This window comes from Dama dama, chromosome 3 (assembly GCF_033118175.1).
Source record: "Dama dama isolate Ldn47 chromosome 3, ASM3311817v1, whole genome shotgun sequence".
Classification (NCBI taxonomy): Eukaryota; Metazoa; Chordata; class Mammalia; order Artiodactyla; family Cervidae; genus Dama; species Dama dama.
In genome coordinates, this window is record NC_083683.1 from 62,747,671 (window position 1) to 62,772,914 (window position 25,244).

The following is a 25,244-nucleotide window of genomic DNA, read 5'->3' on the forward strand; positions in this document are numbered from 1 at the left end:
CTACTTTGTTTCAGTTCAGTTCAGTCGCTCAGTCGTGTCTGACTCTTTGCGACCCCATGAATCGCAGCACACCAGGCCTCCCTGCCCATCACCAACTCCCGGAGTTTACTCAGTCTAGACCCTAATAGAATTGTATATTATTATTATTTATGTTTAATTATGAATGACTCTATTTTTATATTATCTTAAATTTAAGGAAGGACATATCTCCCACAAGGTTTAACTTAAAGTTAAATGTATATTTATATATATAATTTATGTATGTATGTTATACACACACACACACACACACACACACACACACACCCCTGCAGTGACTGTGAAATAAACAAGCTATCTCACGAAACCCCACCGCTGTGAGGTTGCTATTTTTCTATTTATTGGCTTCAGACTCTAGCAGGTTCTATTATCAGCGCAGGAAGTTCCTTGTTTCTCTGACCTGGAAGCAGAATAGGAAGCCGTGCGCGCGTGAACTGTGGGAGGACAGGAAGAGTCTCTCCTGATCCAGTGCTATTTTCTTTATGGGCTCTTATTCCAAATTCTCAGCACTTGGAATTAATTCTTTTGCGTTTAGATTCTTTGGACATCTTGGTGTCACAGGATCCTAGAATTTTAAACTTAGAATATTAAAGATCTAGTCCAACCAGCTTCCTCAGTCTGTAGATAAGGAAACTGAAATTCAGAATTTCGTTCAGGGTTTCACACTCTGAGGGTGGTAGAGCCACAAGAATCAAGGCCTTCTGAAGGTCATGTCTGCTGACTTTCGCCGTGTTCATTCATTTCTTCACTTTTTTATTATATATATGTGTGTGTGTGTGTGTGGGTATACACACACATATATATACACATTATTGGAGTATAATTGCTTTACCATTTCTTTACTCTTCAATTTATGTCATAGTCAGGATTCTCCTGGGTAAAAGTGAGAAAAAACCAAATCTGATATTCTTCAAGTAAAGAAGAAACTTTATTAGCCTTCAGGCACAAATGGGCTCAAATAATGTCTTCCACACTTCAGCTTCCTCCAGATCTGACCTCTGGTGTCCTCTGTGTGGGTTTCATCCTCAGACAAGCCCATCCCATGCTGTGGCAACATGCCTTCCTGCTCCCCACCCTGTCCTCAGAAGTTACAGGCATGCATCCCACCAGCTTTAATCCCACCAGGGAAAGAGACTCATTTTACTAGTTAGTCTCAGAAAAGTGCTGACATGAAATCTCCTGGGTTTGCCTTGGATCATGTGTCTGAGCCAATCAGAGGGTCAAAATATATCAACTGGCCTAGCCTAAGTCACATGCTCTCCCCTGCCACCAGGGGAATCTGAGAGGCTGAGAGTGAAGGAGAGGCATTTCCTCCCCCCCAAATTTAAAAATGAATAAAAAATGGAGTACTGTCGCCAGAGGAAAGTAAAATAGGGACTGAGTAGTTTAAGCAACCCCTGTCTGCTTCACGTTCGTGCTGTGTCTGAGACGTGGTGTGTGGTGTTTGCCTGGGAAGCAGCCGTGGTTAACTCACTGCTTACCCGTTGGTGTTTTCAAAATGAACACACTGGCCCAGAGTTGAGCTGACAGAAATGGAGTGGAGCAAAGAGTACTGGATGTGTTGAGGGAGAGATGGGGAGACCGCCGGGGAGGGTGTGGGGTGCAGAATCCTGGGCAGGGGAGGAAGATCAAAGTCTGAATGAAGGTCAGCAGGGCCCCAGAGGACAGGAGAGGGCCCGGAAAGGCTCTGACGGAGGCTGTGGGTCTCTCCTGGGTTGGCTAATCAGAGTCAGCTCTCCTCACTGAACAGATAGCCCAGTGGAGACACCGTGTGGTCGATTCATCATGCAAATCAGTGGGAGGGGCTGTTGTGCCAGGTGCAAGGCATGCAAATATGATGAGACAGATCTTCCCTCAGCCTCTGCCTGGGGCAAGTTACACAAAGCTTGCTGACAATTGCAGGAATTGCTACCGGGGAGACGTCCGGAGTGTTCCAAGAGAATATACAGAAGACTGGACTGAATGGAGAATGTGGGCAGGGAGAAAGGCCCCTAGAGTAATATTTCAACTGAGACAGAAACTACCATAAACATTGTAAAGCAACTGTACCCCCCAAAATAAAAATAAATCAATAAACTGAGACTTGAACAAGGAGGAGGTTTGCCAGGGTGGAAGAGGTCCAGGAGAAAAGCATTCCAGGCAGAGGGTACCGGAGCCTGTGAGAGGGGTCTCAAAGTGATGGAAAAGAGAATGGTGCCTCCCAAGCCTCCGAGGAAGGCCGGTGGAGTGGGAGTGGGGGGCACCAGGTGGGGAATGCTGGTGAGAGCTCAGGCTGCAGAAGGAAGCAGGGGCCAGACCATGTCACTTGATTCTGGCCATTGGAAAGAGATTTTGAATTTTACCTGCAAGCAGTAGATTTGTGATGAGATTCGCGTTTTTAGAAAGATCACACTTACTGAAGATGGAAAAAGGATTGAGGCAGGCAGCGAGACTACACAGCCAGAGCGTAAAGAGGGGTTCAGGGCTTGGACTGTAGAGGTGGCAACAGAGACGGAGAGAAAGCAGCCACGTTTAAGATGTATTTGAGGGACTTCCCTGGTGGTCTAGTGGTAAGGGGCTTCTTCCCTAGTGGCTCAGCGGTAAAGAATCTGCTTACAATGCAGGAGACGCGGGTTTGATCCCTGGGTGGGGAAGATCCCCTGGAGGAGGACATGGCAACCCACTCCAGTATTCTTGCCCGGAGAATCCCCATGGACAGAGGAGCCTGGTGGGCTGCAGTCCACAGGGTCACAAAGAGTCAGACATGACTGGAGTGACAATTCTGTGCTTTCACTGCGAAGGCCTGGGTTCAATCCCTGGTAGGAATTAAAATCCCTCAAGCCACAAGTCATAGTCAAAAAACAAAAGAGGTATTTGAATTTCTTTGTACTAGCAAGGTTTCTTCAGCAGTAGTTGGACAGGCAGTGCAATACACCTGTGGATTTGTGAAAGTTTCACATTTTCATTAGCTGGTTGAATTGCAGGTTTTATTTTCCATGACAGTATTAAATTGGCTGGGGATTGGGCTGAATATAATTGTTTTATGGCCAAATGTATCCCATTGTAATAAATAATGACCATACATCAGCCTGCCAACTGCTTGATTTAAGAGTACAAGGCCACAGGGAAATTCTTTGAGTCTACAGATTTGATGACCAAAGATAAAGGAATGGGACTTCAAACTCTGGTGGCCCCACAGAATGTCCTGGGTCCCTGCTTACTACAGTTTAGAAAATCCTTGAAATCTGTTAGAGTTCATATACAGAGACTTCAGAACTATATTCTTGGATTGATGAACGGGATGAATAGTTGAGTTCAGATAATCTGCAATGCTCAGTTGTGTCCAATTCTTTGCGACCACATGGACTGTAGCCTGCCAAGCTCTTCTGTTCATGGGGATTCTCCAGGCAAGAATCCTGGAGTGGGTTGCCATGCCCTCCTTCAGAGGATCTTCCCCACCCAGGGATCAAACCCAGGTCTCCTGCATTGCAGGCGGATTCTTTACCATCTGAGCCACAAGGTAGGCAAATTATGCCATGATCAGAAACAGCAGTATCTCAGTGACTTGAAACAAGTTTTCTTTCTTGTTTCTTCTGGCAAAACCCACCGCCTGATTGGCAACTCTAAGGGTATCTCTCTTCCATTCATGTTGATAATAACGTGTGTGACTTTAGAGACCTTTACTCACATTGACCTCACCTCACTTTCTGGTTTTTCAGTGAGCATTGCTGGCTGTACCACGGAAGCAAGCTGTTTTCCCCTCTCCTGGATCTGTTTTCCCTTCTGGAAGTGCATTTGGACTTTTCTTTGGGCCATCACAAATTTCATGTTTCACGTGGGGCTGGCTCTTCTTCCTACCACCTACAGTTCAGTCATCAGGCAAAATTGCAAACAGGGGAAATCTCCTTATTTTCTCTTTCCCTCTTCTAGTATTCCACTAAGCTCTCAGATATTTTCAACTGGTCCAAGGAGAATAGTATCCTCTGGCAAATGGGAATCTAAGTGGAGACAGAGTTCTATGGAAGAGGATTGGACAGAGGAACACAGTGAGGTGCCCCGAAGAATGCAGATGAGTAGGTGAGGGGTAAAGACCGGCTGCAGAAGTACATTTAGTGTGGTCTCATTAAGCAGGCAGTCCTAAAGGAAATCAGTCCTGAAAATTCATCAGAAGGACTGATGCAGAAGCTGAAGCGCCAATACTTTGGCCACCTGATGGGAAGAGCCAGCTCACTGGAAAAGACCCTGATTTGGGGAAAGACTGAGGGCAAGAGGAGAAGGGGACGACAGAGGGTGAGATGGTTGGATGGCATCACCGGCTCAACAGACATGAGTTTGAGCAAACCCTGGGAGATAGTGAAGGACAGGGAAGCCCGGCATGCCGCAGCCCTTGTTGCAGCGTCAGACGTGACAGCGGCTGAACAACATTAAGCAGGGGGCTACAGCTGGAGGCTGGGATCTGGAGGAAGGACTGGAGTTGGGTGCTAAGATCTTGGAGGAGGAAGACCCCCACAAAGGTCCCTCCTCCAACACTGTCATCCTTCCAACCAAGAACAATGTCAGGAGTCTGGAGCAGCCAGGCCTGAGGGCTGGACTGAAGGGTTAGAAAATGAGGAACCCCATGAGCCAATGAAGCTGCAGGGCATCAGGGACCCCTAAAGTGAAAGTGAAAGTTGCTCAGTCGTGTCCGACTCTGCAACCCTGTGGACTAAACAGTCTATGGAATTCTCTAGGCCAGAATACTGGAGTGGGTAGCCATTTCCTTCTCCAGGGCATCTTCCCAACCCAGGGATCAAACCCAGGTCTCTCGCATTGCAGGCGGATTCTTTAACAGCTGAACCACAAGGGAAACCCTAAGACCATTGCTGTAATGCAGGCAATTTGCATCTTGCTGATTTTTCAGGGGATGATTCCTTTAAGTAACCAAATCCATTGATATCAAATACAATGCAAATTGCAAAGGGGGAAAAGGAGTCTGTACCTGTATTAATGATTTCCATGCATGGAATATACAACCAAAATGGGGTTGAAGACTTTGATATATTTTGGACAACGTCTGTGGATATTCTTGTGTGCAAAGATCAAATAGCCCCATTGCAAAGGTGGTGATGGCCAGGGACACAGGATGGCAAGATATCCCGTTGTTTTCCTCTAAGTTCTGGAGGAAAACATGCTAGTTTTATGCTCACCCTGCAGCCAGAGGCTGGATAACAGAAATAAGAACCAATCCTGTATATCATCTTCTATGTGCCGAGTGCTTTTCAGGATTTCACCTATATTGACTTATTTAATCCTTACAATGATGCCTTTTTTTTTTTTTTTTGACCATGCGGCACAGCTTGTGGGATCTCTGTTCCCCATCCAGGGACTGAACCCAGGCCATGGCAGTGAAAAGCACCAAGTCCTAACTAGGGCATCAGGGAACTTCCCCAACAAATGTTTTTAGATATACGCTGTTACTATTTCTGTTTAAAAATGAAAAAATTGATCCCCAAATAGTTACGTGACTTGTAAATTAGTGAAAGAGACAGGATTCACACCCAGGCAGTCTAGTCCCAGAGTCTGCACCTCTGGCATCATATGGGTCAACGGGACGTCTTGTCTTGTGTCCCTGGTCATCATCACCTTTGCAAGTGGGTTGAACTACCTGCATCTTTTGGAGTTCAAGTGTTAGTTGCTCAGTTGTGTCTGACTCTTTGTGACCCCATGGATTCTAGCCCACCAGGCTTCTCTGTCCATGGAACTCTCCAGGCAAGAATACTGGAGTGGGTTGCCATTCCCTTCTCCAGGGGATCTTCCTGACCCAAGGATCGAACCTGGGTCTCCTGCACTGCAGGCAGAATCCTTACAGTCTGAGCCACGAGAGAAGCCCTCTTTTGGAGTGATGCTGTCTAAATGGCACCTCCCTTCCCTAGATTCCTCTATGACATCGCTGACATGGCCTGCAGACCAGAAATGCCAATCAGTGACGTGGCTTGGGAGCTCACTGGAGCTTCCGGGATTTGGAATATTCAGGGAGATGTTGTGGCTGTGTGTCACAGGGCTCTTCTTTGCTCTGTCTCTCCGGATTCTCAGAAGCAGACCACTACGGCTAGATGTGCATCTACTATTTTTCCTGCCACATAAAGTCTCTTTCTACGTATGTACCTGCCTCTCCCCGCATCCAGGTTCTGACGTGGAAGCATTTCCAAATGTCGTTACTCCACGTTTCTCAGAATATATACCTAATCTAGGGTTGGGACAGCCACAATACAGGTGGAATCCAAAAGTGAGAAAATAGTTAATCAGATGAGAGAAGGAAAGATGGGAGTAACAGATCACAAGGGGTTGGTTCAAGTACAGTGGGAGGATTAGGGATTAGGCTTGCAGGAATCAGGCAGGGACGACTCCTGGATGACTGGGGTGGAGGCGGTTATTCAGGTTGTGACTCGGGCCTGGAGGCAGAGGACAAGAATCACCTATTGTAAACCGGGGATGCTGTTTACTGACATGGGGGTTTTCCATTGGCTCTACTGGGACTTGGTACAAGAGTAGGACAGAGGTATGGCTGCCTGAGCGTGGATGGAGTCCCGAATGTACAGAACGAAGGGCGTGGGGACAGGGCGTTTTACCTCAGCCATTTCCCACCTCCTTGAGGAAGAGTGCAGAGAGCCAAGTATTATAGATGGCGAAACTACCTCTGTTGTTGCCTTTTGACTGTGGTCATTGGCCATGTGTGTTTCTTATTTCACAAGTAGTTTTGATTCTTTTCAACTTCTCTTCCCCTTTTAGACCAGATCTCTTAGATCTGAGAATAATTGCTCAAGGATGACCTTGCTTAACTTTAAGAATTACTCCTGTTCAAGAAAAAAAATTAACCTTACATAAATAAAACTTGGTAAGGAGCACCTTCAGGCTGCCCTTGTCTCCTCTCTTGGGCTTCCCTTTTCTGAAGCTTCATTCACTAACCTATAGTCTCAGCTTGCATCACATCCCACTGACTAGATGGTTACTTATTCTGTAGTACTGTTTCTATTGCTTCCAAAGCAGTTCAGACAGTAAAGAATCTGCAATGTAGGAGACCCAGGCTCGATCTCTGAGTCAGGAAGATCCCCTGGAGAAGGGAATGGTAACCCACTCCAGTATCCTTGCCTGGAGAATTTCATGGGCAGAGGAGCCTGGTGAGCTATATATAGTCCATGGGGTCGCAAAGAGTCAGACACGACTGAGCGACTAAATCTTTCTTAAAAAAAGAAAGCCTAAACCACTTACCACCCCTGAATTCACCAGGGCGGAGCACACCCAGACCTGTTAGAACCTTCCCCTCCCCGTTTATGAAATGCTACCCCAGCTGAGACTCACTGTCCCTGAAGGCTGGGATCCGTCTCCAATGGTGGCGCCACATAGCCCTTCTGTGGGGAGGACCTGCAATTTGTCTCTGACATTGGCAGCAAGTTCAAGATGCCTCCAGCCACTTTCAGGGTAACTCAGTAAGGGTCTATTTACACAGCCTTCCCTGAGTCTAGCTCCCTCATGAGAAGTTTTGACTCTTTGTAGGCAGGAATGGGGCTTCCCAGGTGGCTCAGTGGTAAAGAATCTGCCTGCCATTGCAGGAAACGCGGCTTCGACTCCTGGGTTTGGAAGATCTCCTGGAGAAGGAAATGGCAACTCACTCCAGTATTCTTGCTGGAGAATCTCATAGCCAGAGGAGCTTGGCAGGCTACAGCCCATAGGGTCGCAGAGTTGGACACCCTTGGGTGACAAACACTTTCACATACTAGCGGCTCCTCTAATGTTCGAATACATAGATATTTTTGGATACCCTCCTTGAACTTACATTTAAACTGAAGAGCTTTCTTAATAACTTTCACAAGCGTACAACTTATTTTGTGAATGCAATACTTTTAACTTTTCTAACAAGAAACCTAAATAAGAGATCATTAATGAGCATCATCTCTAAAATACGGGAAATTTTTTTATCTAGTTTTTCTACTTATCCCATTCTGGACATAAGATGTCCTTTCTTAGTCTTCCTTTTTACAGTTAAAGATTCTCTCTTGGCTTACTTTTGTTTTCAAGAATTAATTTTTTCTTATCTGCTTTTCTATATTAATAAAAATGATGAGACTAAATATGGGTTCTATTAAATACATTTGTCCTATTATTAGGTTTAACTAATGATCCACTCCAGCAGGAAACAGCTTTATCTCCTTTAAATTCTTGCAACTTGTTGCCTAAACAATTTATTGGCTCTTTTTGCATGCTGCCTGTCATTTCTGCACCTGCATAATTTTTTTTTTTCCAAGGAGATAATATTTTGAAAAGCCTCTTGGTCTGGGATTTAAGCATAAAATAGACACTCACAAAATATAGGCTGTGAAAATAAATAAATGAAGGAATGAAGTAGTAAGTTTGACAATAAATTTCCTGATAGGTTTCTTAAAATGAGCAAGGGCTTCCTAAAAAGCTAAGCAAAGAGGGTTGTTAGTGACAACGGTGGCAGCACAACCCAGAGGATTTAGCTTTTAAAAAATGCTGAATTTACTTCTAAGAGGCAACCGAGGTGTAACGATGAACTTGGTGGAATAATTCTGACTCTGATTATGGCTGTGATAGAATAAAAAGATTCCTCTTTGGCAGACACTCTGTGACTTTCATTTCTTATTCTTTTCACCAAACTGTTGGACCTCTACAGATATCAATTCAAAGATAAGTGACAGATCGGTTACAAAGGTTGCAGATGCAAGCCTTCAGTGAAGATTCTCTGGTTTTAAACTACCATTATTCTTCCTTTACATTTCTTTGAAGATCGTCTTTGTGGAGTTAAACGTCAGATGATGAAATGTCAATCTAGGACAGCTGATTCAAGAAGCTCAATGCAGCCTTCCCTCAGTGTCCTCGGGGCGCGGGTTTGGTCCCTATACTCTGCTCAGTCGTGTCTGACTCTGCGACCCCAAGGACTGTAGCTCGCCAGGCTCCTCTGTCCATGGGGATTCTCCAGGCCAGAATACTGGAGTGGGTTGCCACGCCCTCCTCCAGGGGATCTTCCCAACCCAGGGACTAAATCCAGGTCTCTCGAATTGCAGGCAGATTCTGTACCATCTGAGCCACCAAGGAAGCCCATGAACACTGGAGTGGGGAGCCTATCCCTTCTCCAAGGGGTCTTCCCGACCCGGGAATCGAAAGTGGGTCTCTTGCATTGCAGGATTCTTTACTAGCTGAGTTACCAAGAAAGCCCCAATACCAAAACCCAAGAATGCTCAAGTTCCTTATATGAAATGACTTTATGCAGTTGGCTCTAGGGAACTCGTGGTTGGTTGAGTCTGTGGATTTGGAACTCTCGGAGAGCTGACTGTGCCTGAAAACTTTACACTGGTGTGTGCAGAGGTGTGGGTGCACAGTGTGTGGGAAGTGCAACAAAATGACTTGTGAATGTCTCTCTCCTTCACCTGTTTTGACCAAACTTTATTACTCATTTAATGGAGTCATGACAAAGAGGAGGAATCAAAACACAGGGGGATCACAGAGGCTGTTATGTTTATTGTGCAGAACAGACAGTGATAATCCACTAGAGAAATATTTTCAACAAGCAAGCGATTCAAAGTACAATCATAGACAGCAACTCTACATGAAGAACAAAGTTAGAAGACACTCAAAGAAACAGGGAGAAAGTCAACTGCAGTTCAACGTCTTGATACTTTTCTCCTGCAAACATACCTAACTTCAGAAATGGTAGAAAAGTTAAATGTCCAGTCTTACTTAGCCTGAGACCAACAACAGCAAAGAACAGTCCTATAAAATTTATCTCCCACAAAAATAAACTATATATATAAAAATTTTATGATGTTCTTACTGTTCCATTGGCCACAAGCTTTTTTTTTTTCAGTATGAAAAATGAGGTATACTGGGGCTTAAGAGGTAGTAGTGTGTTTTGATTGTACAACATATAGGAAATAAGAGAGTAACTTCATCAGAGATGGAAATTGCTGGGTGTTCTGAGTTTGGCCAACATGAGCAACTGCTTCAGTTGCTGGCCAGTGAGGTTTCAAAAGACCCAACCCAAGATAAGGAGTGGGACTTCCATTTTTATGAGCCACTGTTTATTCGCTTATTAAATGCATAGTTAACAGTACTGTTGGGTTTTAATTCTCTCCATAGCTCCTTTGGTGATTCACAACAGTGAGCCCATCTCAGAGAGGTACGTAGCCTTTGAAACGACCTCCCTGAAGTGGCTGGAAGAGAGATGGTTTTGAGTTTCATTTGGCATCAGTGCTAAAAGCCAGACTGACACAAGCCGTCATGAGAAGCTACCTCTTGGCCCAGTTGATAATACCATGTTAAAAAGTCAGCACACTCACTAGGAGAGAAAGGAATAAAAACTCTACATAAGAAGCGTTTAAAATAAATCTGGTTGAGACATATTACAAAAATCACATTTGTGTAAAATACATGAAAATATCTGTCAAGCATTTTCTCATAGTCAACTAATCTTCAAAACATATTTTTGATTGCATCATGCAAAAGCTGAGCTTGTTGCGTCTCACCTACAAAGCTTCAAGTTTCTTTGAAGGTTGGCTTTATTTTATTTGCAAAAAGTATGTAAAAACGTGTTCCTTTCTATCAAAAAAGGCTTTTACAAAAATAGTTTTGATGAGGGTTAGCTGCAGTCTGAAATATTTCAAACATTGACAAAAATGAATGCTGCAAGTAACAAGTTCATTCCTTTTGAAGTCTGGAGGTAGGTCTTTGCAAGTCAATTAGTCCATTTCCTTAAACAATTCATGTGAGGTACAAACTTGGAAGGTAATATTTAAACATTACAGTCAAATTTTGTGTGATGTGTAGTGTGATGGAGGAAAATTATCCTTAAGAACCTAGGAGCGACTTGGTTAAAAACAAAAATTCAAGTTAATGTAGAAAATCTAGCAGAGAAGCTGAAACAAGTATTTGTAAAATTTTAATAAAAAAAAAATCCCATAGAAAAATACATAGCCATGCTGAAACACAGTAAGGAGACTGCTTCTTTAACTGTAAATAAGTGGATAAAAAAGAACTGTAGATGATTTGTATCACCTACCCATTGCGTTTTCTTTTCTTGCATTGCTTGTGTATAGCAGCATGTAATAAGTACTAAACTGTAAATTAATTGTAACATTCAGAGGTAGTATTGAGCAGTGGGTTTGTATTGCATCTCTGGCTAAAAGTGCAGTTTGAATGAAGAGGTGGTGAGCTGAGGTCAAGCACCTCATTCAACCATCCTATGTCAAAACGTATTACTTGACGTAACACATAAGCTTCATTTGAGGTAAGTGGTATTTAGGTCTTTCACGGAAACTGATAAACAATGAAGAGAGAGAAAGAGAGAGAGGAGAGAGAGAGCCTGCTTTTTTTTTTTGTCCTTTAAATTGTAGTATAAACTACAGCAAAAGAAATTTGGATTTCGCTCCTCCCCCTCATAATCCAGGTTAAATTCCTCATGCATTATTCTGTTGTACCTTTTCATAAAATTACAAAGAGGATAATTTTACTTGTCTAGGTTCCTTAAAAATGCTTTGAGGCTGACAAGTGTGATTTATTGCTAAATGGCATTTGGCTCTGTAGGAAGTAGATTCTACCCGGATGAGGGTTCCTGAAAATAAAAAAAACAAGGGCTGTGAGTAAATTTATTACTCCTGCAGATATGCGGTGGCATCCATAAATAAAGGAGTTGGCAATCAGAGTTTGCGTACTTCCCTTTTTGAAAAGTGAACATCACCTTTTCTGGTTTGTGAAGCTGGATGAAAGGATACATCAGCATTTCGTCTCATTTAGAAATAAAAGTAAAAATTAAAAAAAAAAAAATCATCAAGTAAGTGTCTACAAGGTTATATGAAAAAGAGAAATAGTAGCTAGTCCTATCTTTGGTGTTCTACACAGAAGCTTCACTACTGAGCGGGCTGGGTGGTGTCTGAGGCGGCCAGTGTCTCCCACTGCGCCTGGCCTGGAGGAATGCCCAGTGTCACGTGGGTGACACATTTCTGGTTTGGGTGCAGTGCAGTGATTGACTAAACCCGATTCAGAGGTTTTTTTTTTCTCATCCACCCACTCCTGCTTATCAGATCCACAAACTATTAGTAGGTTAAGGAAAAAGAAAACAGTAATTAAAAGTTGCATTGTTAAAACTGTGTCCCCTGTGTTTACAGCAGTTTTTCACTAAACCTGGGACTGTGAAGGGATTACAAAGAAGGTGATTAATATAGTCCTTTTTAAGGTTACGTGACTTCTCCCAGCCCCGCCCCCGCCCCGCGCCCGCCCCGCCCCCCGCGCCCCGACCCCGGAAGAAAGTGGAAAGACCATGGCGGCAGAGAGTAAGTGGTCACTGCAGCGTCTTCTCCCTTCCCAAGATTCAACTGCTGCTGAGGTAGAAATTGAATGTTGGCGCCCCCTAATCCTCTTCCGCAGACTCTTGTGAGGATGTCTCTTCAGTCTCCTCCTGGAACACAACAAAAGTCACAGCCGTTACATTGTGTGGCCAGCTCTGACAAACGCCTCAGAGGTGACCTGTTTCTGCAGCACATTATGCTGGCTTCAAAAGAGGATGCGGATGACTGGCAAGCCCCTCGTTCCCAGGGCTTCTTAAACCATAATTGAGGAATCAAGGTGTTGTTTTTTCCCAGAGCCGTCATTAGCCACTGTTGACTTAAGGCTTGACATCATGGCGGCTGCTCAGCAGATTCAATTGTCTGCCATCCAGAGAATGTCAGGCCCATGTGAGCTTACTCGCCAGCGAGAGGGGAAAAAAGACACGGATAAATTTTTTCCCGATGGCTCACCAGTCGTCAGTTTTTAAAACTAGCAAATCAAGTGAAGGGGATCCATTCCTCAGACACAAAGGAAACGTGTCCTGCAGATACTGGTAATCATAGCTGATGCTCTTAGGGTGCTTACGTGATGCTTTTAGGGGACTGGCTGGTATTATTCCCATTTTACAGGTGAGAAAATCAAGGCGCAAGAACTCATATACCCTAAGCTGCAGGGCCAGGACAGCCAGGCTTCGGGCAGAGTCAGATGGGTGTTGGCACTCGTGTGTGACCAAGATGCTGCCACCACAGTGAGGGAGGCAGCATGAAGGCAGAGCCTGAGAAAGAGTGCAAGAGCTGAGGACTCACTTCCTTTCCAAATGGATTTCCTCCTTGTATTTATTAAAGCACTTTGTAAGACAATGACCACAGTTTGCCATTAACAGCTCAATCTCAATACAAATCCACACCAACCAAACATTTAATGGTGGGCTGACCAAACAGAGAAAATCTAATATATATGTTTTCGCAGGGCCTTCTCTTCATAAATCTAATCCCCCCTTCTCTTTCCCTTTTTTGATTCCTTATGGCTCTGGAATTTGTTGGAGTTTCTGCAAGCCGGCTTGAGCTGTAAAGTTCTCTTTCCTTTTGCTTATTTAACAAATGTGCAGTACCTTTCAGGACATGGGTGGTAAAGCGGAGACAATAAACATTTCTGATAAAAGCGTCCTTAGTGACAGGATGATTTTTATCAAATGCTGTACACTGTCTCATAAGACGGCATGTGAAAAAGATCTGGGAGAAGAGGTAAACATTTATTCCTGCAGCAAACTTTAAGAATGGCCAGCTTAAAACAGCTTATAACAGTCTTCATACTTTAATAGATTTGATTTTCCACATGGCTTCATTTTGTCTGGGTGGCTAACTGACACAATTTATACCTCTCTTCCTTTCCCAGGTCACTACAGTACACCATTCAGTAACGCATGCCTTAAAGCTTGTCTGCATTATATGACCAAACTTCCATTCATTAGTGTTTGAAACACTTCAGCTGTGAAAGAACTCCTAAATGCTACCATGTGTGACACTTTTGCGTAAAAGCAGCAAAAGGGAGGGGGAGAAAAAGCCCACACGACCGGGCACTCACAGGCTCACATGAATGCACACGCACTCACACACTGTATCCTGAGCCTTAATAGGCCACTGCTTATTGCAAACCCTTTGCAAAAGGTTTCAAACATTCTCTTCCCCCCACCCAAGACTGAGGGAGCTGTAAATCCTGGGAATAAACACACATACAAATGAATGGATTACAGCTTAAAAAATATAACCACTGCAGCATCAAGTCAAGAGATTTCACACCGGTTTTGTTTAGTCTGCTTTGGGTTATGTAGGAAACGTGGAACGTTTGCAGCTACCTCCCCTCTGCTCCCAACGCCCAAACTGGGCTTCACATATTTAAGCAGCAGGTTTATACCTCTTGATAGGCTACAGGCCAGGATCCTGAGATTCTCCATGTATGGAGTCCCGGCCACAAAGGAGGATGGAAGGGGATCAAAGCCACGGACGGACACAAGACAGATGAGCCAATGTTCAGCTGCCCTTTGACCTTGTCTTTACACTTAATATTTAAATTCCAGAAAGTCACTTAGGTTGTTCGGCAGATATACTCTTCAATCATCCCCAAAGGATTCACTTCTCATTAGGACAGGAGGTATGGACTTAGGTGACTACCCTGAAACAGACTACGGCGTACAAGCTGGCAGACAGATTTGATTGCTTCTTCTTCTGGTTAACAAATTAATAGAAGGCTGTCAAGAAGGCCCCTGGGGCCACAGATCAAGCTGTAATTATTCCATTCCTAACTGCTCAATTTTTCTAGACTATCTGGAAAAAGGTCTTCCAAATCCAGAAGGAAATCGAATTTTCAGGCCATGAACTTACAAAGATCTTGCGGTAGATGGGATGTGATCAGCTTTTCAAAACATTCCCAGAAACTGCTTGATTTGAGCTCTTGTAGCTCCTGATATGGAAGTGGTTTACTTAAATCCCTTAGACACAATTCAGCTGAAAATGATGGTCCCTCATCCTTATATTGTTTCCTTTACTTAATGGTTCTTAACACAACATGGAGAGTTGTTTTTTTTCCATGGACACTGAAATGCCTCTGCTAGTACCGAGTTTCTAACCAGGATGCCAGAGGGTGGGAGCCTCGCTCGGTCAAACTTCGGGAAGTCATGTAGCTCTCACATGCTCAGGATGAAGGTTCTCACAAATGTTTGGTTTGTGGAGAGTTCTCTCTTCTTGGCATAGCCCTGACTGGCCAACCTCTAAAGGATGACATGGCTGCCAAGTGGATCATGTTGGAGGTGCATGTGAGAGGCGGCAGCTCTCACCTCTGCAAACCCCAGTTCTCACACTTTCAGTAACTTGGCCTTTTGCTGTGGCAGAAAGTATGTGTGTAATTAAGAGAAGAAAAATCTTTTTTTTTTTTTTTGGTTCTACAGTTCATTGCCTGAATTGGGGCAGGTAATTCAATAGCAGATTGCAAAGCAAGCCTGGGAGAGAAGAGTTCTTGTTTTCCTTCTCAGGAACCATCTGGGTCGCAGATACATGAAGATGGAGTCAGAAGACTTCCCTGGTGGCACAGTGGATAAGAATCCGCCTGCTAATACAGGGTACATGGGTTCAATTCCTGGCCCAGGGAGATTCCACTTGCTTCGGAGCAACTAAATCACAACTATTGAGCCCAAGCTCTAGCATCACAATTCCTAAGTCTGTGTGCCACAACTACTGAAGCCTGTGTGTCTTAAAGCCTGTGTGCTGCGACAAGAGAAGCCACCACAATGAGAAGCCCTCGCACTGCAACTAGAGGAGCCCATGCTTGCCACAACTAGAGAAAGCCTGAGCTAAGCAATGGACACCCAGGATAGCAAAAAAAAAAAAAAAAAAAAGGATGGAGTCAGAAAATCCATGTTCAGCTGCTGACCAGACTTCACACAGGGCCCTTCTGTGGTGCAAAGAGTGGACAGACAGGAACCAGTGATGAAAGGAAGACAAATCTGGTCCTGACATGCCCCAGGAATCTTATTTTTATAGCAGAGTAGCTGGTAGGGACCCCTGAGATTCAATCCTCCTAAGTAACTTAAAAGACACTGCCATTTGCTGTAGACAATAGATTGGAACTTGAGGTATTTATTTAAATTGCTTCATGTTCGCTGCATATGGCCGAAGGATCTTTGAGCTTGGGTAGCCCCCCAACGGCAGCTCTGAGGCAATACGGAGGTTGAAAGACTGTCGCCAAGCACTCTCCACATCTCATTAGGGGCTGGTTGGCGAGGTGGGAAAGCCAGGCAGCCGCAGTCTGGTCAAGGAGGCTTACTGTTGGAATGGCGCTTCAGGAATGTAGGATAAAAGGACTTTTCAAAGTGAAAGCGCACAGTGACATTTTTATGAGCACCAGCCACTAAGGCCTCTAAACACTGAACAGCCCCCAGCCATCCACTCAGTTACCTTACAAAAACCACTGAGGCTGCCCCACACGGGGGTGAAACACGTGGATTTTTTTGGCAGAAAACTGAAGAGAGGGAAAAGAAAGTAGGCAGAGTTGGAGAACTATATTTTTATTATGACTGCTGGAAAAACTGCACTCATTTTGCCTAAAGTTTTTCTTTTGTTCCCCCCAAAAGGAATTTAATAAGTGTAACTCTTTCATTGCTTTCATTACGCTTGGGGGAAAAAACCCCACTAAAACCTAGAAAGACAGTTCTCACCTCTCCCCATTCTTTTGATTTTGTTCAGCATGATGCATATGGCATATACCCTTGGATGCACTTTTGCTCACTGATTCAAAAGGAGGAAGAAGACAGCCCAATATACATCTTGATCCCCTCATGCTGGATGGGATTTTTCAATGTCTTAGGCATTTAACCATAGATCTTACCACCACAGGCAAGAGTGAGGGTATGCGCTGGAGGAAAGGTTTAAGGCAAGAGCTGAAGCTCTGGGTTTAATTTTCAGATGCAGACTAAACAGAAGATCTGCAGTGGAAAGGAGGCCAGCAAATTTTCAGTGGAACCGAGAAATGGAAATACCCTCCCTGCAAATTGCAGGGGTGCTGTCACCATCATGCCCCTGTGTGTGTGTAGTAAGAAGGACTAGTCACAGAAGTCCATGTCGCCTTTAATAAACCCTTATTTTTTTCCCCCTTGGTTGCAAAGAATTCTGCGACTCTTATTAGAAAGTGCTGCAGGCTACAAATACATTTGTAATTTAAGCTATCTTGCTAGTAAACCAAACAATACCTAGTCTTCTAGAAAGAGTAGTTACGGTTTAGTGACATTCTTTTTGTCATCTTAGTATGTTCAGTTCCTTAAGGACTTGGAGTGACACACTCAAGAGTTTTTCATGTTCGTGAATATCTCAAGCCAGTCCCACTAGAACAAAAATTATGGGTTCCCCTCCCTCTGCAGCAGAGACCAGAAACCAAGTTTTCAAGTTCCATCTGCAGCTAAGTGACCCACGAGACCACAAATTGGACATTTTCTATTTCTCGGTCAGATATTTTAATTTAAAATGGATTGGGGCTGTTTAACTTCATGGAAAGTGATTATTTCCTTCAACTAGGAAAACTTTATATCACATTAAAAAAAAAAAAAAACATGTTCAGTGGAACCTGTATAAACCCTATGATCTGGGAAGTGCAAGGCATTCTGGTGGAAATGTTTTTTCAAAAGGAGGCTTTAGAAGTTGGGATATTTATGGTGCCTTATCTTTTTGTTAATTTTAGTCTTATGTATGTAAAAATAGACAAGCATCTACCTTGCATGTGTTACCATCAACTTAATATAATAAAAGTCAGTTTTAAGATCTTATTGTGTGTTCAGGTGCTCAGTCGTGTCTGCCTTGAGACAACCTTATGGACTGTAGCCCACCAGGCTCCTCTGTCCACGGGATTTCCCAGGCAAGAATACTGGAGTGGGTTGTCATTTCCTTCTCCAGGGGATCTTCCCAAATCAGGGACTGACCCATCTCCTGCATTGCAGTCAGATTCTTTACCACTGAGCCACCTGGGGGGGGGAGCTTTAAAGGTCTTACTGGGGGATGTTTACGATAAAGAAGGCTGATCCTAGATATCAATGACCATGGGCACCAGCCCTGGCATTAATGTGTGTATAACTTGTGCCTTGTTCTGACTGTGTTACACAATAATGATAATACCCATCAGCAGGGTGTGAGAAAAAAATGTGACAACGAAATGGGAAAACTTTGAGAAAAGAGTAAAAATTCTGTAAGACTACAGTGTGGAGCTATGATGATTAATTATAGCTACTTATTTTGTGTTTATTTCTTTATCTGTGGTTCAATGATAGATAGCTGTGAAAGAAAGGGAAAAAAACCTGTTACTAAAGAATGCCTCCCAAAGAAAACAAAATATGACATCTTAGATTTGTAATACACTCCTGTTTGTCTCGTGCATGCCTCTGATCAGAGTTCCATCACTGAAAATACTGCAAAGAGAGGTAACATTCATCTCTGGGATACTACAAATTCTTTTCTGGGATGGAAGACTATTTAAAAATATCTTCAGAAGGGAATCACATTTTTCAGATAGACAATTCATTTTATATATAAACTAAATGCAAATTTTTGGGGCTTCCCTTGTGACTCAGCTGGTAAAGAATCTACCTGCAAGCAGGAGACCTGGGTTCTATCCCTGGGTCGGGAAGATCCCCTGGAGAAGGGAAAGGCTACCCACTCCAGTATTCTGGCCTACAGAATTCCACAGACTGTATAGTCCATGGACTTGCAAGAGTCGGACACAACTGAGCAACTTTCATACTCATTAACTGCAGATTTCCGGATCCTGTAAGTCATGATTTCTGAGGATCACAAGCTTCATCAATTTTCCAGGCCCTCATCCCAAGTTGCTTCAGTTGTGCCCGGCTCTTTGCGCCCCAATGGACTGTAGCCCTCCAGACTCCTGTGTCTGGAAGTTTCTAATTCTTACTGAAGGAATGTCATATTTAAAAAATAGCTAAAGATGCAGCAAAAAGATTTCTATATGAAGGAACCACTCAGGAAAAGGAAATTCATTTCAACATTTCCAAAACTATTGAGAAATGTTCTTCTTTTTACAAAGTAGTTTTAAAATGGATAGATTAAAGGCTGCTTAATGGTTTTATTCTGGATGTGTTTATTGATGGCTCAGGTTAGCAGAAGCATTTTCTCTTTGTTTTCTATGTATATAAAATTGTTCATAATTTGTATTTGTTGCCAGGAGACAGAACATTTCTAAGTTTTAATCATTATTGCACCAAACATTGTTTATTATCCTGAGACAAGACTTTTGAAGATGATTATGAAAATATCAATAATAACAGTAAGTTAAATAATTCTTCAATAGAAACATTTCTGTGTCCAGCAAACATTCCCTCAAAGTTAAAGAAGTTTCTTAGACAAACCAACATATTTCTATTCAAACATTAAGGATTTTCTTAGAAAGACAGTATTTTTAAGCCAGTTACTATTTATTCACATTAATTTGGGTTTGGATAATAGAAGAAATCTTACATATTGAATAAATAATAGCTTTTTATACAACTCACATCAAAATGCATAGGAAAAGCACTCTGCAATATGCAAAGGAAAGCAGACAGACATGGCCATTTTATTTTTAGCCTAATCCACAGGCTTTACCACACAGTTAAAGGCAATCATATTAAAAAAACAAAAAACTCTTATAGGAAATCTGTCAAGTTCAGAAACACTATATTTTGCCTTTTGGAGTTTTATGTCATGCCCCAAACTGAGTAATGTTCTTTCACTTCTGTTAGACATTTATGTCATTTCTGTAAGACAGCCCATGCCAAGAAACAGCTGACTTCATCTCGCCAATATTCCTTTATTAAAACTAAGCTAATGACTTCATATGTTTACAGTTGATGATCATTTTGATATGCTTCCTCTGCCCTACCCTTGTGCTATATCTCCTTGAGCTACCTACTTTATTATAAGAGTTAAATGCTGCCTTCTACTTGGATCTCTTCTTTTTCCTTGACCTTTGCAATGTCAGAGGTCAGAGGTGAAATAAAAAATGTATTTCCTATACACAAAACAGTCCCACTCAAGGTGGACTTTGATATAATTCTTTATGTCTTGCCAGTTGGTACCAAACATTTACTGGTCCACAAACTATTTTACCAGCTTGAAAGAGCATAAGTTGGAAAACAAATAAATCAGTACTCTTTATGACTTAAGCAGCATAAATCACTATTCTCTCTGAGTGAGTAGAGAGTGACTCTTTTTTGCAAGTCTGATTTATGATGAACTATTTATTGCACTGGCCAAGATACCACGTAAAAGATGAGTGTTAGAGAACTCTCCCTTTTTCCTCCTTCCTCCTTTGTATGTCTAGACTAAAAGCCCCCAGTAAAAATGCCTTCTTTGAGAACAAGATGCTGACTGCAATTCATCAACCTGCTTGTCCCAAAGTGAAATCTCTCATTTTGCTCCAAACAATGTTTAGGTTGTCTGAAATATAAACATCTTTAAAACTGCCCTTGAAGTCTCTGTAAAAGCATTCAACTTCTTCTTTTTTTTTTTTTTAAGGGGGGAAAATCCCATGATAACCAAGGCTTAGATTTCTTTGCCCCAACACACACCACCCACAAACGATGTTACTCGCTGGTAAAAGCTCTGTTTCGAAACAGAAAGCTTTGTTTCCAGTCTCTTAGAAACTGAAAACTTTCCAGTTCTCTCACTGGGAAGCTGAAAAGGAGCAGGTTTCTACCTGTCTTAATTGCTAGAGGTGTAGCTTGCCAGGGCTCTACAACAATGAGGAAATTGGGTTGAAAGGAAGGAGAACTTAGGATAAAACTAAGTAAAGAACTTAGTAAAAACTTAAAGCTGTTTTTACCTTCTGAGTAGGGCTCACGTGAGATAAAAAAAAATCTGATTTATATATAAGGACTCACTTCTAATTTCAGTTTAAAATCTTAAAAGGCGAAAATCAAGAAACAATAAGATAGCTAATGGATCAACAAAATCTTTTTAGAACTCTGAGATAGTGAGATTTTTTTTTTCTTATGAAAATTAACACTTGAGAAACAAAGGCCCCTCTATCAATAATAATAACCCGATATGTTATAAGGTTACTTTTATAAGAAGAACAACAGCAGCAACAAAACCTACCAGTTTCCTACTGAGACTGAGAATGTAATCCATGTGGCTGAGAAATCAACTGCTTTTTTTTAGCAATCAATGGCTAAAAAACTAGGAAATTATTTCTTACTTTATCATTTTAAATGAAAATACAGAATTCTCCAGGAAGCTTAGTTTTCACTGGTTTTGGAACTTATAAATTTAATGTTAAATATTAGAGACCGTCCCCTTTAGATTTTTAAGGTTATTAACTTTCCCATCAGGGTTTCCTGACACACACTTGAGGTTTGCAGTTGATGGCACCTGGTGGACTTCCCAAGCACAAACCTCTGCAGAATGGTTTTCCTTAAAATTTTTCCCCCTCTTTTGATGTATGTACTTATATATACATATGCACATCTAAATTCTGAGATTTAGCCTAATTCTGAATTTGGCTCCTTAGAATGAATTATGACTTTCTTTAACCCATTTTCAAGAATTTGCATCCCCAAAGTTCTGAGGAAATTTAAGAAGAAGCAACAGTTAGAATCGGACACGAACAACGGACTGGTTCAAAATTGGGAAGGAGTATGACAAGGCTGTATATTGTCAGCCTGTTTATTTCACTTGAAACACAGAGGACATCATGTGAAATGCCGGGCTGGATGAGTAACAAGCTGGAATCAAGGTTGCTGGGAGAAATATCAACAACCTCAGATATGCAGATGCTACTCCTCTAATGGCTGAAAGCGAAGAGGAACTAAAAAGAGCCTCTTGATGACAGTGAAAGAGGACAGTGAAAAAGCTTAAAACTCAACATGAAAAAAACTAAGATCATGGCATCTGGTCCCATCACTTCATGGCAAATAGATAGGGAAAAAGTAGAAACAGTGACATTTGTTTCTTGGGCTCCAAACTCACTGTGCACGGTAACTGCAGCCAGGAAATTAAAAGATGTTTGCTCTTTGGAAGAAAAGCTATGACAAACCTAGTCAGCATATTAAAAAACAGAGACATCACTTTTCCGCCAAAGGTCTGTCTAGTCAAAGCCATGGTTTTTCCAGTAGTCACGCACGTATGGGAGAGTTGGACCATAAGGAAGGCTGAGCGCCGAAGAATTGATGCTTTTGAACTGTGGCTTGAGAAGACTCTTGAGAGTCCCTTAGACTGAAAGAAGATCAAACCAGTCAATCCTAAAAGAATTCAACCCTGAATATTCATTGGAAGGACTGATGCTGAAGCTGAAGCTCCAATACTTTGGCTACCTGATATGAAGGGCTGACTCATTGTAAAAGACCCTGATGTTAGGAAAAAGCGAGGGCAGAAGGAGAAGCAGGTGACAGCGGATGAGATGGATGGATGGCATCACCAACTCAATGGACTTGAGTTTGAGCAAACTCCAGGAGATAGTGAAGGACAGGGAAGCCTGGCGTGCTGCAGTCCATGGGGTCGCAAAGACTCGGACATGACAGTGACTGAACAATGACAACAAGCATTTGATGGCATTAGGATAGTTCAGAAGAGAGTCTTTGTAACTCCATACACATGGAATTACATACAAGCCAAATGCTTTAGTCCTAATGATAGTATGTAGAAATCACCATAAAATTTTCCCTTCATTAAAAAAATCCTTTATTTTAAAAAGATGCAGTGAAAACACTTGAGGTAAAAAAAAAAAGATAGTAGTTTTGAACTAATTAGACCTTGGATATTTTTGAGAATACAAATCTCCAGAAATGAAAAGCCGAGCATCCCAAAATAAGTCAGAATGTAATAACATTCCCTGGAATTTATACAACTCTTAAAATGTTCCTTGGAGTACATGAAGATGCACTGTTATTTTCCCAGTTCATAGATAGATAAATAGGGAATAGGGAGATTAATTCATCCATTGACAGGGCCAGAAAGCAAAACCTAGGTCGCCTTATACACTGTTGAGTTCTTTTCTTGGATGTAAAATATTTAATTGTGCTAAAATTTTTGCCACCTCAAAACAGAATCTGAATGTAACCCCTCGAAGTAGTGTTGATAGAAAGGATACAAGCCTGAGTTAATCCAGACTGCCACACGGAAAAGCCATCGGGAGGGTATTTTGACAGAAACAGATGGAAAAGAAAGAGATTCTTTTGAATGTGGTGTAAAATTTACATTATCCTCCACAAACTTCCGTGTAGTCCCCATGTTTATATAATTCATCACTGTGTCCTTAGGCAATATAGATTAGGAAGCCCAATGAGCTCATGTTCTTTTTTCTGCGTCTAAACTCTCTTTTCAAGGGCAAATCTGGAGCATGGTCTGTAAGACAGCAAGACTGATGAGTGAGGACCAACCCAATCCATCTGTGATTTCTTTGATATTCCTGATTCTCTTGGGACAAAAATGTCTGATGTCACTTACATCATTTCTTGGTGTATTATTGCCCAATTTGTAATCAGTTTCAGCCAAGCGGATAACCTCCACCAGTGATTTTCCTGTCTCTGCCTCTTTACTTTTGAATATTCCATTCATCTCATCTAAAACATCTTCTATTCTTTCCCTAAAGAATAATCTATGTCTTCATTTTCCCTTCTGCAACTAAACAATAACAAGATCAAAACTCTTCTGAGGATCATGCCCTTAGGCGACACAGGGCATCCCACTCATTCGTCTGTATCACGCTGTGCCTCATATAGACTCGCATTGTGCACTCATTTGCTCAACAAATGTTCAAATGTCTTCTCAAGTGTGTTCACTGAGTATCTTCATCCATGGCTCTACGTGACTCACTTGCTGCTGCTAAGTCTCTTCAGTCGTGTCCGACTCTGTGCAACCCCATAGACGGCAGCCCAGAGGCTCCTCCATCCCCGGAATTCTCCAGGCAAGAACACTGGAGTGGGTTGCCATTTCCTTCTCCGTGACTCACTTGAGGAGTTCATAAAATACTAATGCATGGGCTTCCAGACCAAATAATCAGTATCACTGAAGGGTGGGGCCAGTGGTATGCAGGTAAAAGTTCAACAACTTGCTCTCCAGGAAAATAAAAGTCCTGACTTGTAGTATATATCAATTTCCATGGTGTAACTACTCCCACCAAAATGGATTTCAAGTCACCTACTTGACATCACTAAATATAGAATCTGGAAGAGATATAATTGCCGACTCCAGCATATACCACTGGCTAGGGTTCAGGATGGACACACATTTATAGTTGTCTGTCCTTCAGTATGTGAGGAGGGCTGATTCCAGGATTTGCCTTGGATACTCAAGTCCTATAGTTGGTCCTCACTCCATACCCGTGATTTTGCATCCACCCATTAAACCAACTATGGATCCTGTGGTGCTGCAGTAGTTAGTGAAAAAAAAATCCCCGTTTAAGTTGACCATCACAGTTCAAACCCATGTTGTTCAAGGGTCAACTGTGTATATTAATATATACAGCTGGATATACATAATTATATTAATGGTATCTGTAGGTGATTCCAACATGCAGCCAAGGCTAAGAACCTCTGAACTACATTACACATTTCTAATATGCTGTGACTGTGTTTTGTTTGTCTTATCTTCCCTACAACCCCAAGAACAGAGACTGAATCAAAGCTTTAACAGACCACCTAAGATTATTAACTTGTCATTCACAGCCCGTGAAGTAACAGTGAACACAGGAATATACTTTGACTCCAATGCACAGAATTATAAATTCATTTTCTCTTGATTTCCCTACTAGTGAAGAATGAGAGGATAATATATTTGGGATCTCCTACTTAAAAATGTCAAGTTTTTGTTTATATTTTGTTCTGTTTAATATTGCTTAGAAACATCGTGTGCTTATTTTTAGTGTTCCCTACCACTCTTGGCTTTTAGGAAAGGGAACAGCTATGATTATGACTTTTTGTTCATGGAAACTCTATTTTTATTTTAAAGCACATGTGCAATTATTCAGATACATTTATCCTGTATGCTTATATTTGTTTAGAAGCTTCAATTCTCTTTCAAGCTGCATTTGCAAAGAACAGTAGATACAAGAGATTGTCTTTTCCATGCAAACCAACACTGTCCCAAGAGAACAGGGCAAAAGGTACAGTTTTAGAGAATTCTAGGGAAAAGATCCTACAGATAAATTATATGAAAGATCAACAAAGAACTTGGTAACCTGTGACACTGCTTAATAACTTACTTCGGTAGGTTCTACATGATATACCTAGGTCTCCTGTGCATCTCTTTCAATCCCAAAAGGGAGAACAGCAAGACATTTTTATATTTTAATTTATTATTCAAGACATACTTTCTTAATAAACATGATTCTTATGCTTCTAAGTACAGATTATAATTGGGACAAGGAACTCCAGGCAT

General features: G+C 42.1%; 1 protein-coding gene across 1 annotated transcript in view; it reads right to left on the minus strand.

Moving 5' to 3' along the window:
* Positions 1-9,512: 9,512 nt before the first annotated feature.
* The window catches only part of HMGA2 (high mobility group AT-hook 2), a 145,291-nt gene continuing 129,559 nt past the window's right edge, over positions 9,513-25,244 (minus strand). Inside the window, exon 5 of the mRNA XM_061130672.1 lies at positions 9,513-12,466. Coding sequence (XP_060986655.1) covers positions 12,419-12,466 — 48 coding nt within the window. The 3' untranslated portion in view covers positions 9,513-12,418. The remainder of the gene's footprint in view (positions 12,467-25,244) is intronic.